Source organism: Leucoraja erinacea, chromosome 29, assembly GCF_028641065.1.
Source record: "Leucoraja erinacea ecotype New England chromosome 29, Leri_hhj_1, whole genome shotgun sequence".
In the NCBI taxonomy this organism is placed as follows: Eukaryota; Metazoa; Chordata; class Chondrichthyes; order Rajiformes; family Rajidae; genus Leucoraja; species Leucoraja erinaceus.
Window position 1 is genome coordinate 9,283,823 of NC_073405.1, and position 16,105 is coordinate 9,299,927.

The 16,105-nt window shown below is 40.4% G+C and overlaps 1 protein-coding gene across 4 annotated transcripts in view; it reads left to right on the forward strand.

The window, feature by feature from the left end:
• LOC129711124 (casein kinase I) overlaps nt 1–16,105 on the forward strand; it is a 135,888-nt gene that overhangs the window by 107,825 nt on the left and 11,958 nt on the right. For 3 of the 4 annotated variants that reach the window (XM_055658541.1, XM_055658540.1, XM_055658543.1), the window contains exons 7-10: nt 214–299; nt 6,198–6,282; nt 8,035–8,183; nt 9,889–9,969. In XM_055658541.1, coding sequence (XP_055514516.1) covers nt 214–299; nt 6,198–6,282; nt 8,035–8,183; nt 9,889–9,969 — 401 coding nt within the window. The remainder of the gene's footprint in view (nt 1–213; nt 300–6,197; nt 6,283–8,034; nt 8,184–9,888; nt 9,970–16,105) is intronic. The other variant, XM_055658542.1, reaches the window with a different exon arrangement.

Below are 16,105 nucleotides of genomic sequence, written 5' to 3' on the forward strand. Positions count from 1 at the left end.
AAAAAAAGCTAAGTGAAGTTATGTTTAAAAAAACCTCTCACTGGTTATTTTCTCTTGTGTTAACCCAACAAAAAAAGAAATTGTGAAATGTGTAAAAATGCAAAAGGTACTAAAGATACCAAATCGTACCAGCTGAGCAATTTGGATGTTAAGGTGATTTGTTGAGGTGATTAAATCGTGTCAAATTAAATAAGTGTTCTATTTTCTTCACAGAACAAAGTCGAAGGGATGACCTCGAAGCACTAGGTCACATGTTTATGTACTTCCTGCGCGGTAGTTTGCCTTGGCAAGGTCTAAAGGTGAGCAATATTCGTATGTAGCAGATTATGACTTCCTTGTTCCTAAATAATATTTTCATTATCTACCCCAGCTGTACTACTTAAATTAAATATCAGGTACATATGTGGGAAAATGTTGCTTTTAATCCAAATTCTGCATATCCTGATATTTCTGTATGTTGTAATCAATTACTTAATCATATTGGCATTATTTATAATAAAGGAATAACTAAACATGATGGCAAACCATGAAGGTTTTAACCACCAAAGAAAATATTAAATGCTAATAAGCAGTTTTAAAGTGTGCTCAATTTTCCCTTTTTTTGATCCCATTAGTCTCTACAAATATAGCTAAGAAGAAAGCTTGGTGACCTTTATAAATCACTATTCTGAGTTACCTTCCAGCTTTCTGTTATTGATGAAGTGATATATTTAAGATCCCCTGGTAATAACAATCTAGATTGAAGCCTCGCACAGTGGATGGTCCAAGAATAATTCTCAATCTATATGGTCTAGTATTACTTATTTATCCGTTTTTTTTGCTTTATTGTGTTTGATATGGACTTTGCTCTTTTGACATTTTGAGACCTAGAATAATAGCAGTTATTTCACTATTAAAACTGATGTAAACTATTTTTCTATGATCTTATTAACCTTCGGATTAAATGGTGGTCTTTTTGTGTTAAACGATTGATAATGCCAAAATGAGACGCAAATCCTTTAATCCGATTTTAATTTACTATTTTGATTTTGATTTATACATTACTAAATTTATTTTTATAGGATTCTACTGAGTAGGCCAGTGAACAATTTAATTTTAAAGCTTAATAATATTAGGGAGGAATTACTTAAGTAATTAGATTGATGGTATTTGCTTGCCAGTTTTTGTGTTTTTGAATCTATTTGCTATTTTTTAAGGCACAGTCTACAATTTGTTAATTTTGTCAATTTATAGTTATTGCAGCTCATTAAAATTTCTCTTGTTGCCTTTGAGTAATTCCTGCTTCTGTCAGCTATAATCCAGTGTACCGCAAGACCACTGGTATTTAAGAGATTTTTAGATGGGCATATGGATATGCAGTGAATGGAGGGGGGTTGATTATGTGCAAGCAGATAAATGGTCCTGGCAGCATGTCCGGCACAGACATTGTGGGCCGAAGGGCCTGTCCATGTGCTGCACTGTTCTACATCCCAAAACATGGCCACGATTCTGTTGGACCATTTAGCCAGCAAGTGGCACAGTATAATTATACGGAAAACTCCAACATAAAAGTGAATTCCCATCTGAAATTCAAAATCCCAAACGTCTCTTGTTCACTAGCAAACTTTTGGGGGCTGCCATTAGCCAGCAGTTTAACTGGAAGGTGAAGCCAGGAGGGTGGAGCTCTCAGAGACCAGAAGACATAGCTTCAAAGTGAGAGAGGCAAAGCATAAAGGAGATGTGCGGGGCAACTTTTTTCTTTAAAGAGGGTGGTGAGTTCGTGGAACACAGTGACAGGGGTGATGTTGGAGACGGATACATAGGGTTTTACGAGGCTTTTACATTTAAATAGATGCATGGATATGCAGAGAATGGAGGGATACAAATCACGTGCAGGCAGATGAGATTAGTTTACCATGGCACCGTATTCAACGTAGGCATTGTGGGCGAAAGAGCCTATTCCTGTACTGTTCTATGGACAGCCACTCAAATGTCATTGCTATGTGAAGAGCTTGGAAGTGACTTGTGACTGACCTTTTGGTTGCTTACTTTACAAAAAAAAAGTCAAAATGAGGGTAGAATATTTTGCAATGTTCTATTTTGCAGTGTGTTATCTGTATATTTTTTCCTTAAATAAACAATATCATGGCCACTGGATTAGTTATCAATATCACTAGATTGTTATTACCAGGGGATCTTAAATATATCACTTCATCAATAACAGATTCCTTCCCCATCTAATTAGCATACCAAGCAAGGCACATCTATTGAATCTTTGTATTGCAGCTACTTGGGACTTGCAGTAGTTTGCCAAATTGCCTTCTCGGTCTGAAACCTCAACTATGGGGAAGGAAAAGCCTAGCAATGCGACATGTTTATGTTCAAGTTGCACTCCTTTCTTGCTTTTACTTGTTTCCTAATTTTTTACTCATTGAAACCAGTCCTCACATTTGCATAGAATCCTGGGCCTCCTCCACATGCAAACTGGAGGAACAGCACCTCATATTCTGCTTGGGTAACTTACAACCCAATGGTATGAACTTTGAATTCTCCAATTTTAGGTAACTAACAAAACCCACCCAGTCCGCCTCCCTCATCCCCTCTCTTCCCTATACCCTGCCTGGGCTTGCACCCATTTCTCCACTCCCACTTTTCCACCTATATTCCTCCTCTGGTATTACAAATTTTCTATCCTTTTTTCACACCTTTTTGTATTTTCATTTCTGTCTTTGTCCAACCGTCTGCCTGTCAAATCACTTTTGTTTTACTTATACAATGAGTTAATTTACAAACCTAATTTGACTACTGGTTTACAGATCCTGCCTGATTTGTCTAACAGTAACAGGTTTAGGTGTTGACTCAATTGTTGGCCTGTTTGGCTTCTGACTCTGACCAGAGGAATCTGTTTCTTTGTCTGTACTAACTGAACTTTGTGTTTGGTCTCCTTCCAACTCGCTTTCAGATGAAAAACTCGGGGATTAGGACCTCGTGCTCAATTTTTGGTTAATCTTTGGCTGGAATCATTTGATCAACATGAACACTTTTGATCCTATCTTCAACTTCAACTAAGTTTTTTTTTTGTTCCACACACTTCCACTATTTTCCCAACATCCCATTTGTCTCGCTGGACTTGTTGGGAGGACTGAGAACACAAACCTGCTCATCTGGCTTGAAGTACCTCTCCTTTTTGTGGGAGTCAAAATGGCGTTTTTGAATTAACTGTTTTTGTTCAACTCTCAAGGCTAAATTGGGTTGAACTAGACTTAGGCGTATTCTTAGCCTTCTCTTCGTCAACAGGTCTGCAGGTGAATAACCTGTTGTGTGGTTCTGTATGTCAACAAGAAACTAGCCAAACGATGTTTCATGCTGAGCTTTGAACTACCCTGCAAAACCTGTTTCTTGAGAGCATCTTTGACAAGTCTAACAGACCTTTCCGCTGCCCCGTTGGAGGCTGAATGGTATGGGGGAAACAAATGTGTGTTTTACACCATTCCGCTGCATGAACTCTTTGAACCGTTCTGAAAGAAACTGAGGCCCGTTATCAGAAACAAGTTCAAAAATGGATCTCAACTCATCGATGGTACACTCAGTAGTAGTGCTTGATCCCATATGCATAACCTCAATCCATTTGGAATGACTATCTACTAGTACCAGAAAGTGATCATTACCCTTTTCACAAAAATCTACATTAACTCTCTGAAAAGGTCTAATTGGCCATGACCAGGGTTGTAGTGGTGTTTTTGGTGGTTTACTCTGGCAATTTTGGCAGACACTACATTTGCTCACCAGTGACTCGATGTCACTGTCAATACCAGGTCAATACACACAACTTCTGGCAATTGACCATGCTTACTATGCCAGGATGTTTGGCATTAAGTTCATTCATAATTTTGTTTCTCAAAGACTCTGGTACAACTACTTTGTAACCTCACTTAATGCATCCCTGTCACATGATAATTCATGGTGTCGATTATGGAAAGGCTTCAGCTCTGAGTTCAATCCACTATCGATTTCAGTCCAACCGTTCAATGTCTGTTCATAGACCCACTTCAGCACAGTGTCTTTCTCTGTTTCTGCTGTTATTTCTGTTGCAGTCACTGGAAAGTCTTAATTTACAACTTGCAGTGTATAGATTGAGTTCTCACTTCCCACATCAGAGTTCTCGTGCGGCAACCGAGACAGCGCATATGCAGCTGTGTTGCACTTGGAGCTTCTGTACTCAACCTTGTAGTCATACTGGGACAGCAAAATTGCCCAGCGCTGCATCCTTGATGCCGCCATGGAAGGTATAGCTGACTTGGGACCAAGTATCACTAGTAGTGGCTTGTGATCAGTCACTAGTGTGAATGGTCTGCCAAGAAGAAACTGATGGAATTTCTTGATTCCGAACACGATGCTGAGTGCTTCCTTTTTTATCTGTGCAAAATTGCGTTCAATCGGTGATAGGGTGCGGGATTCAAAAGCAATAGGCTTTTCCTGTCCGTCATTCATTACGTGCGAGATCACTGCACCTACACCATAACTTGAAGCATCACAAGCAAGTTTCATCTCGCGTGTCGTATCGTAATGAACAATTGCATATGACATTTGCAAGGAAAACTTGACAGGTGACAAACTACCTGTCAAGTTTTCCTTGCAAATGTCATCTGCACGCTGCTATTCCATTCCCCACGTCCATTTCACATCTTTTTGTAGCAGATGATGTAGTGGCTTTAGCACAGTTGCTAAATCTGGAAGGAATCGTGCGTAGAACAGCACCATCCCAAGGAATGATCGTAGCTCTGACACATTGTTGTGTTTTGGAGCATTCACTATTGCTTCAACTTTCGCCTTCACAGGGTGAAGTCCGTTGGCATTTACTTTGAGTCCAAGGTAGACCACCTCTGACTGCACAAATGCACATTTACTTTGTCGCAGTTTGACGTTGTGGCAGTTCAGTTGTGTGAGAACTTGCTCGAGGATTTCCAGATGTTCTACCATGTCCTCTGTGAATATCAGTAGGTCATCCTGGTTGCACACACAGTGCGGAATGCCTTGTAACATTTTGTCCATGACAGACTGAAAATTTTCGGGGAGGATTTCACACCATAGGGCAGCTTTGTATATGAATACAAGCCCTTATGTGTGTTGATAGTCAAGTACTGCTGACTTTTCTTGTCGACATTGAGTTTGGCGTAAGCATGAGATGAGACGAATCCAGTTTAGTGAAGACTCTTGCTCCGCTAAGTTCTGCGTACAGATCTTATGAGGTTGGTAATGGATATTGTTCGTCATCAACGGCTTGGTTGATTGTGACTTTGTAGTCAATGCATAGTCGAACACTTTTGTCGGCCTTGGCCTTTAGTGCCAAATTTATAGCTTTCTGCAATTTCCGGAGGCTTTGGGTTGAAATGCTCCTCCAATCTCTTCATAATGTCATTAAATGGCACGTCTTTTGCCTTTATGGGTGCAAGGAGATTCACAAGTGTGCCGTACACTTCAGGTCCGATCTCCGTGAGCAGAATCTCTTTCATGCGTTCGCAAATGGCCTTATTTGTTTCCGTCACTATCTCCTTCACCACTAATCTCCATTATGTTGTTTGCCGTGAAAAACATGTTTGCTCTCTCCATATAGGAGCTGAACGGCTCTCTACTCATGTCAAAAGTGCCAAGGTTTCCGATGTAGACTGTGGACGCTGCCATCGTGTCGTTCTCTTTTTTTTTTAAGTCCGTTCAAAAACCCCGAATTCCTGTAACAATTAATCTAAAATAGCTGTCTAAAGACTATTCAGCTTTAGGTAAATATCTTGGCATTCCCTACTATCACGGATGCATTATTGCCACATGCTGCGCATGAAACTTAAGGGTAGTGTCCATCAATGTGTATAGCTCAACTCGGAACAGACAATAAGTACTTGGCAGCATTGGCTTGTCTTTAAAGTGAAGAAAATGTGTTGGCATCTTGGATTCTGCTCTCCCCAGTCTAGAATGAGTGGGAATTTGAATTTGATTTGCTCTCTGCAGTAGCAATTGTGCTCAATCATCACCATTTTGTTTTTGGACACTGGGCAATCATTATCTTTTTTTTCCTGCAGGTTTATGAAGTAAGTTCTGTGGATCCCCTGTTTTCCAAATGTAGACTTTGTCTTATGTTTAAACATTTTGCCGCATTCTTGACTTGGGATGTGTGTTCTGTTAATATCTCTTTTATTTAAGTGTACCTATATTTTCAATTGCAGGCCGACACACTAAAAGAACGATACCAGAAAATAGGTGACACCAAACGAGCTACCCCAATTGAAGTCTTGTGTGACAATTTCCCAGGTTTGAATCCTTTTTAATTTAATTTGACCAGGAGGCAATCTCCCATTAACATGCCAGTTTTACTGCATGTCTCAAACATTTCTGTGCTTTACAGACAAAGCACTACGTTGAGGTCCTGATATTGTGGTTATTCAATTATGTTGATTTATTTTGTGCAAATAAAATATGGCAAAGATTAGATAAAGACAAACTAATTCATGTTGTTTTGGTTAACAAAAAAGGCAGGGGCAGAGAGACCTCTTTATATTGTAACTTGGTTTCTTTAGCAACCACACATGGAAGACTTGTCCTTGATTTAATATCTCTTTTTAAATGATAACATTTTATTCACTCAGCCATTGAAACGGCATCAACTCACTTAAATCGCACACGATGTGTATTTCAGATTTATTTACCTGCTTCAGTTCTGTGAGCCTTTATACATTTGTGTAACAAAAACCTAATCGGTTTTGATATCTTCATTTGGTCTAGTTTCAGTGACATTTCAGGAAAATATTCTGTCACAAAGTGGATGGCAAGATGTAGGGTTGTCCTACTAAATTATTAGCTGTAGGGTTATAAATAATCTACTAAATCCCTCTGAAATTTAAGATTCCATTTACATAACAACATCAAATATATACATTCCATTGTCTGATTATTACACAAGCTGAAAAGGTGAAATCTCAAGATAAATCACAAGAGAAGTGCAATTAGTACTATCGTGCCAATTGAAGTATTTACTTATAATCCTTATTTTCTGTCATCCAGCTCCTAATGAAGTTCCAACTCCATCAATATATTGTGTCCAATTGCATATTTTGAATTTTTTTTTTTTAATAACAATCTCTTGTTGCGAACCATTTGAATACCCAAAGGGCAGTGTGGTAAATATTGCCACTCTCTCAGCATCCATCTCGGTAACATCCTCCAAGAATTCAACTCAGTTGGTTAGAAGTGGCTTGCCCGATTTTAAATCCACATTGACTCCCTCTGAGTAAATTGGATTTGTCTGAGTGGTCATTCATTTGGGCAGCCTAGATTATGTGTATCAGCTCTGGATTGGGATTTGAGCTCTCAAATTCTGACTGGCATGAGAGGACAGCCACTGCATATCAAGTGGCATTGTAAACCTCACTTGTCGGATCGTATTTGATTTTTTCATGATAATTTTCTCTCCTTTGATAGTTTCATATCTAACTGTTGATGAATAATTAATCTTGCTGGGTATAACCTAAGATGCAAATTGCATATGTACTTTTGAGAAATTGAAAAGATAAAGATGGATTTCAATTCAACATAAACAGACTTGGTTATATTAACCAAAGACAGACACAAAATGCTGGAGTAACTCAGCGGGACTGGCAGCATCTCTGGATAATAGGAATGAGTGACGTTTCATGTCGAGACCCTTCTTCAGACTCGACCCCAAACATCACGCATTCCTTCTATCCAGAAATGTTGCCTGTCCCGCTGCGTTACTCCAGCATTTTGTCTATCTTCAGTGTAAACTAGCACCTGTAGTTCCTTCCTACACACTTGATTATTTTAACAACTGGAATATGACCTGCACTACAAGTGGTCCACATTGCATCATCTTCACTACTTGCATTTTAAACCGGATGAAAATAGAGATAAATAAATAGCAGTTAAGATGCATCATGAGTCGATGTGATCTATTTGTTGTGCATACCTTTGAGTGTTCATTGCCTTCAAGGCTATTTATGAATATTTTGAAGTATAAAGTTTGATTTTGTTTTGTTTTTTTTGCAGAAGAAATGGCAACGTACCTCCGCTATGTTCGAAGACTTGATTTTTTTGAAAAACCAGACTATGAATACCTGCGAAAACTCTTCACTGATCTGTTTGATAGAAACGGCTTTGTGTTTGACTATGAATACGATTGGGTTGGCAAACCATTAGTGAGTATTTTACAATGTTTGAATCGCACATGATGTGTATTTCAGATTGATTTACCTGCTTCAGTTCTGTGAGCCTTTTAAATTCTTGAACAATTTTCTTTGCGCGCTTCATCTTTTAAAACAGCAAGACAATATGGGGTCATTTAACGTTGGGGCTTCTAGAAAAATATCACTTGTTTCAATCCATAATTGATTTGAACTATATAGTGCACCTGGAGTTCGGCTAATTAAGTGGGAAGACACTGAGACACATGGAAGAGGAAGTTACCAGAAGTAACATCTGCATTTCCTGGGATAATTGATTTTAGCACGAGGATCTAACCTTGATTAATGAATACCAGTCTGAGATCATTGTTGAACACCTCACTGCTAATGAGATTGTGCATATCAAGTCTAAACTAAAGACTTTGGTGTTTGTAGTTGGATAACCTGCTATCACTTGCTGCCAGGACTCGCATGCAGTAATTGTTATTTTGGTAATGTGCAGAAAGATCATAAGATACAGGAGCAAAATTAGGCCATTCAACCCATCAGGTTTGCTCCGCCATTCGATTGTAGCTGAAAAATGTTTCCCTCGACTCCATTCTCCTGCCTGTAACCTTTGATGGAGCAATTATTATACATGGAAATGTGGTCCTGGAAAGGTTGGTGCATTCTGGAAGTCAAACAAATAAAAATGGGTATTGCACCCCCCCCCCCCCCCCCCCCCCCCCCCCATCTGCCATTTCAAAGATAGCACGTTTTCTAATACGAGTGTTTTCCCACAGAGAGATAAACTTTGTTAATAGCTTTAAATCCAGATGGGCGTTGTCAAACTAATTTAGCAATTTCCCTATGGAAACAAGAAACTGCAGATGCTGCTTTATAACAATGGACACAAAATGCTGGAGCAAATCACCTTGTCAGGAGGCGTCTCTGGAGAACATGGATAGGTGACATCTTGGGGCAGGACCCTTCAGGCTGATTGTAGGGGAAACTGGAAGAGAGGAGGGGCAGGACAAAGCCTGGCAAGTGATAGATACATACAGGTAAGGTGGTGGTTTTGATAGGCAGATGGTCCTTGGAGATTTTGTAGGTGACAGGAAATGCAACCCTAAAATAGATGGTGGTTGTCAGATGAAGAATCACATCCAAACTGTGAAGCTGCAAAAGAATCTTGTTCATTTCAACAAGATCACTTGCCTTTCTTCATGAGAATGTAGACTGTCTGCTTAATGTCTCCAGTTTAGGTTTGAGATACAGTGAAGAAACAGACCCTTTGGCCCACTGCATCCGCACCGCCCAGCGATCCCTGTACACGAGCACTATCCTACACACTACTAGGGGCAATGTACAATCTTTACCGAAGTTAATTCACCCATAAACCTGTAGGTCTTTGGAGTGTGCAAGAAAACCGGAGTATCCAGGAAAACCCCATGCAGCCACGGGGAGAATGTATAAACTCCACACTGACAGCAGCCGTAGTCAGGATCAAACACGAGTCTCTGGTGCTGTAAGGCAGCAACTCTACCGCTGTGCCACCGTGTGTACAAAACTCCACATGTGACAAAACTGCATTTCAGCATGTTATCTCGGCATAGTGTGTGCGTTTCATAGATCATGGGTTGCTAACTTGACAAAAGGAGGAGTGGTATGTTTGGAAAAAACAATGAGAGCATTTTGTAACGTGACTTTTTTTTCCCCCTCCCACCCCCGTCAACCTCAGCCAACTCCAATCGGTTCAATCCACGCTGACATACCACTTTCACCACCAAACCGAGATAAAGCACCGCAGCAAACCAAACCGGTAAGGACTTGGAAATATCTTCTTCATAACCAGACAGGAGAATTCTGTAAAATAATTTGGAAATGGTAAATTTCTTCAAATGTCATGTCATGCATTTAGCAAGTGTTTTCTGCTTCTTAAGCCCTTTGCTCCTCTAGGGAGCATAGGCCATTGACAAATGTCCTCCACCTCACTCGGTTGTTAGCAGTTCTTTCGAGAACTCCCCAGTTGAGCCCATTCTCAGACATTTCTGTCTGAACACCTCTTCTCCAGTGGTTCCTGGGGCGACCTCTTTTCCTTTTTCCTTGGGGGTTCCATTTCAGGGCTTGCCCGGGTGATGTTTGTGGCAGGTTTCCTGAGGGTGTGTCCAAACCAACTCCATTTTCTCCTTCGAATTTGTAAGTCAATGGCCTTGTGGCTTGTTCTTTAGCACAAGTCCACATTGCTTACTTTGCCTCTCCACCAGATGTTAAGTATTCTCCCAAGGCAGGTGTTAATGAATGTTTGCAGCCTGTTTGTAGTGTGTTTTGTTGTTTTCCATGTCTCTGATCCATACAGCATCGCCTGGTTCACATTTGAGTTAGATGCGTATTTTGGTGTTGATTGAGATGTATTTTGAGCTCCAGATCTTCCCGAGTTAAACACCACCCTAGCCTTATTGATGCTACTTTTTCTATTGCAAGTGTTTTAGCGTAATCACAAGATATCAGTTTGAAACCTGTACACATTTTGAACCTTGGATACCATAAAGTAAAATAATTGCGACACAATTCCAAATGTTGTTTGTTTTATTCTCGTGCTGCTTGCATTACCAGACAGTGATTTGATGACGTAGGATCATGGAAATTTAAGAAACCAAAATGGACCACTGTCTATGCCAATCCCTTTAAAGGTGCCATTATTTTCCTAGCCTACTTGCAGCACTGCAAGGATTCCTTTGGCACTATTTAAATGTGTCATGGGTTTTATCGTTGCCACGCCTTTCAGGCAGCTCCAGATCCCCATGTCTCTGGGAATTGTTGTGATACAATATTGAAAACTATTCAACACTCTTATCTTTCCCTATGCTCTACCTATCGTACTTGAGTTTGGCTAGATTGTATTGATATATAATATTGTCTGATTTGACCGGCATGCAAGGTTTTTGCTGAATTTGCACACGGGTCAATAATAAACCTAACCCATCGTTATTGGAGTGAAAAACTTTATCTTCAGCTTCCCTCTTTAATCGAACACCGCTAGTAATTAACCAATCTACGTAAGGAAACGGGTCGTTTTTTTTTGTTTAAGTAAAATTTCTGTTCCAATCGAAGCAACCCCAATTTCGGCCAATCTTTTCACATAAAACTTCTTTTTTGCAGCTCAGAGAATATCCTCCTGAATCTTCCCTGTGCATCATTTATTTCCATTTCAAGTACAATAGAAAGCAGAGATTGGTATTTTCTGCAGAAATCCAGCTGTGAACTAACTACGGCGATCGAGTTATCAGGCAGAATACTGATGCCTTAACAATGAACTTGTGCATGAAGCATAAAGCTTCATTATTTTTGTCAGAACGTGGTGCAGATATAGGATATCAAAGCTGGATAACATAATGATAGTAAATGCAGGAAGTTACTGAAGCATTGCAACAGATATGTTTAAAATGGTGTTGCTTGAGCAAAGAGCAAAGTACAATACTGTTGATGCTGGAAATTGGAGATAAAATCAAAAGCTCCCGACTACACAAGTCAAGCAGTGTCAGTGGAGCAAGAAATCATTAATGTTTCAGGATGAAGTTCCTTTATCAGAACTGGAAAATGAGCAAGACAAGTTCAAGCACATACAAAAACAGTGGAAGGGAAAACAAAAGCATAAAGGAAGCTGTGGAAAGGTGGAAGGCGAGAGAAATTAAATAAGAAATATAATTTGACAAGAGATCTTTGATAACAATGGAGGTGGAAATCACTACGAGGGAAAATTTGAAAATATCTTGGAAGCACTGGTGCAGAAAATGTAACCAGAAAAATACTATGGAGCTGAATAAACAGAGAGAATGTAATGCAGTCCATATTGTAAAGGCGAGGTGGCTGGAAATGTGATCACAATTGGTGTGGGAGACAGTAGGCTTTTAATGAACATTTGTCGCTAATTAGTGCCCTGAGATGGAAGGTTTGGGAAAGAAAGGTCAGAAAACCTTCATGTTTTGTTCAAAGCAGGAAAACTGCAATGATGTTCACCTAAGTAATGGGACAAATGGTGCGGGGATTGGAACAGAGTTGTAGATAAATCCTTTTTCAATGGTGGATGAGTAAATCGGGTCTGTGCAATATGTTGAAACTAAAGAGCAAGATGGTTTGGGGTAACTCCTCGCTGGAGGGTTTAGATAAACATTGGTAGAAATTCCATCTCCTGAAATGGGGATGAAGTTGTTCGGGAAAGGAAAGGGAGAGTTGACCAAGACTACACTTCATGGAGTTACCTCTTACTTTATAACCAACGTCGTCATCTTTTTCTTTTCATACCAGTTCATAATGCTCACAGACTGTATTTTTCTAGTAATGGGACTGACTGACCTTGTCTTTGAGAAGTGGCATCTGCTGCAACATTCTTTCTCCCTGAGTGAATTTGTATATTTGGTTTATGTGGTTAAATAATGACTCCATAATACGTCTCTGGAATCTTGTGAAGAGAGACGATTCAACATATCACCATTGAATAGCTTTGCCTTTAGTCCGTAATCTTTCCCCAAAAGAATAAGTGGTCCCAATGAAAATATTAATAAAGGTCCGTGGCACACACATCCAGTGAATGATTCCTCATTCATGAAAGAAAGATTCCTATTGCATTGTATTTCAGTATTGCTATGGTGATTACAACATTCAAAGTGAATTAAAAAGAAAAGTATTAGGATAAACTGCTGGGTTTTACCATAATGATGCATTATGATGATGTTCATTTTGTGAACGTTACTGCAGAACTCATTTAAAATAGAAAGAATCTGCACTGCAAACTGAACCCTGAACCAAACCTCCTTTTGATTTTAGATAGAGATGAGCAAAGATGATGGCTTGTACACAACTCCAACATTAATCTTGGTTGCTATGTTACATCAGTGATTATCCTTCAGAGTTGTTCATGATCTCGCATGTTGATGTCCTGGAAGGAACAGCAATGGCTGCCAAATTAATGTAGAATAGAATAGAATGCTATTTATTCAACCTAGGTTTGAATGAAATATCATTTCTACAGTTTTTTTACATTACAAAACAATCCAAGACCCACACTTCACAGTTTACATAAACATCCATCACAGTGAGTCTCCAACATCTCCTCACTGTGATGGAAGGCAAAGTCTTTATCTCTTCCCTTTGTTCCTTCTCCCGCGGTTCAGCAGTCCAACTGTAGTGTCGAGGCGAACTGGGGCTTGGATGTTAAAGCCCCCGGCGGGCGATGGTAAGTCCTGAGGCCGTTTAAGCCACGCCGGGCGATGTTAGGCCCCGGCTCCATGTCCTTTAAACCCGTGGTTCCAGCAGGAGAAGTCGCCGTTGCGGAGCTCGGAAAAGCGGTCTCCCACCAGGGACCTACGAGCTCCCGATGTTCCTGTCCACCGGGTCTGCGGCTGGTGCCTCCGAACTCCAAAGTCGGGTCGCAGCCGCACGCCACCACAGCTCTTCCCGCTCCAAAGTTGGCCAGCTCCGCGATCTCAGTTCCGCAGGCTCTGCAACTGGAGCCCCCAGGTCAGTCCCGGCCGGAGGTCGCTGCCGGCTCCACGATGTTAGGCCCAATGACATCCGAGACCCGACAGGGAATAGTCGGGTCCCCGCACAGGGAAGAGATTTAAACGGTTTCCCCCGCAGCCCCCTCACCACCCCCCGCGTATACACAGCTAAAAAAAACAAAAAAAAATAACTAAAGACATACATTTAACAAGACAAAAATTAAAAAAGACAGACGACTGTCTTTCATTCCTTTAAGTATTTCAGTGCAAATATCCCCCTTCCAGTCTTTACAATCAGCAACAGAATTTCTCTCAATTAGTTTTATCAACCTGTGTGCTGAATGATTTTTGGGATGGTGGGATCCGCATGAGAGAATTAGTTGAGTTCAGAATGAGGGGATCGCGCAGCAGCACCAGGGACCCAGGTTTTATCCTGGCTACACATGCTGTCTGTTTGGAGTTAATGAAGTTTGGTGGTTCTCCAAGTGATCACATGGGTTTTTTTTAGATGCTCTGGTTTTCTGGTTTCGTCCCACAAGCCAAAGACGTGTACTTTGGCAGGTTAATTATCTATAAATTATCCCAGTACATAGCTGGGTGGTAAAATTTAGATGGAGTCGATAAGAGTGTGGAGAGAATAAAATGTGGTTGGTCACTGAAGACTCTACTGGGCTATTTCTGTGTTGAGAGATTCTACACAAGTGTACACATTTGTGACAGATCTAGACAGAGGCCATGAGACGACACTTAGGACTGAGATGGAAAAAATCATCCCAACTCAGGATTGTGAACCTGCAAAATTCTCAACTGCAGATGGCGTTGGAGAGTAAATCACTGAAAATATTTGCAAGGAAAAGAGAGAAATGTCCATGCATAAGAGTTCTATTGGGTATAGAGAGAGAGAGAGAGAGAGTAGCATTATGGTATAGAGAGAGAATCGGCCATCTTGTGCAGCCATTGACATATTGAATGATAGTAGGTTTGAAGAGCTGAATGGCCTGTGACATCTTTTTCGTATGCTTCTGACCATCTGTTTTTCCAAGTGTGTTAGCATTGTCAGCGTTATTGTTTATTTGGGAATGGGAGACAGGGAAGATCTCTCCAGCTTGTAGCTTGGGGATCAGCTGAAATTGTCCCCTTTTTTTTTTTCTTTTGCATGAATTTAACTTTAGTGAAGATTTTTATCCTGCCTCCTTATTCTTGTTTGCAATAGAAGTGGGAATGGTGGCACTGCGGTAGAGTTGCTGCCTTGCAGTGCTTACAGCGCCAGAGTCCTGGGTTAGATTCTGGTTACGGGTGCTTGTCTTTATGGAGCTTGAACATTCTCACGATCTGCATGAATTATCTCCGAGATAATTGGTTTCCTCCCACACTCCAAAGACATACAGTTTTGTAGGTTAATTGGCTTGGTATAAATGTAAATTGATCCTAGCGTAGGATAGTGTTAATGTGCAGGCATTAGATTTCTCCGCGCATCCGCGGATTTTGAAATTTGGTGTGGCGTCGGCTCCGATGCGAGGCTTCTCCACCGCCGTGGCACCATCGGCGCAAGGCTTCACCCCTATCGACGCCCCACTTCACGTTTCCATGGTGCCAACTTAGGCCACAACTGCGGGCGCCGGTTGGCCGCTTCATCCGACCCAGGCTTCTACCCGCGAGGCCCTGGCCGGGGTTCTACGCTACGATCCGTGAAGCATCGAGACCGCGCCGCCTCGAAAAAGGCCTCTGGACGATCTCCCAGCCCGTCGGGAAGCCTTATGACTGCGCAATACAATGTATTGTTGCATTTATAGCCTTTGTTTACAACTTGGACTCGCCATTGAGTCAGCAATTAACATTCCTTATTAGTCACTAACTTTGCAAATTCTGGCAATCAGGAAATGTCCAGCAATCTAAAGAAGATAAAAGATTATTCGCTTATTTTTCTTTTTTAGAATAATTTGCCCATAGATTTAGAGAAATTAAATCTTTATTTGAAAATAACACTTCCCTAAATTAAAAATGAATGTATTAAATTCCAGGTTGAGCTGTTAATATTTTGTCCACTGTACTTAATTTGACTGAGTAGCTATGTAGCACAATATGATCATCTTTGAAGTAGCTGGATATTCATTTTCATCCTAACTGTTAAAAGAGTTGGATTTGAAATTTATTTGGCATTTAAATGCAATGATAAAGGATACTTCTCTCTAATTTGAGTAAAGAAGCAAGGAGTAGGTATGTTACAAATAGGTGTAATATAAAATATTTTCAATATGAGAAGTGTAAACAAGCAAGGAGTAGGTGTTATTTTAAGATATGATTATCACATTTTCTGTGTAAATTAAGATGTGACAAGCAAGTAAAATGTGTTATTTTAAGGTACAATAAAAAAGGTACAGCATAAATTAAGGGTAAACTGGCAAGAAAACGGTGTCATTTCAAGGTACAATTATCAAAAAAATTCTGCATGTAGGG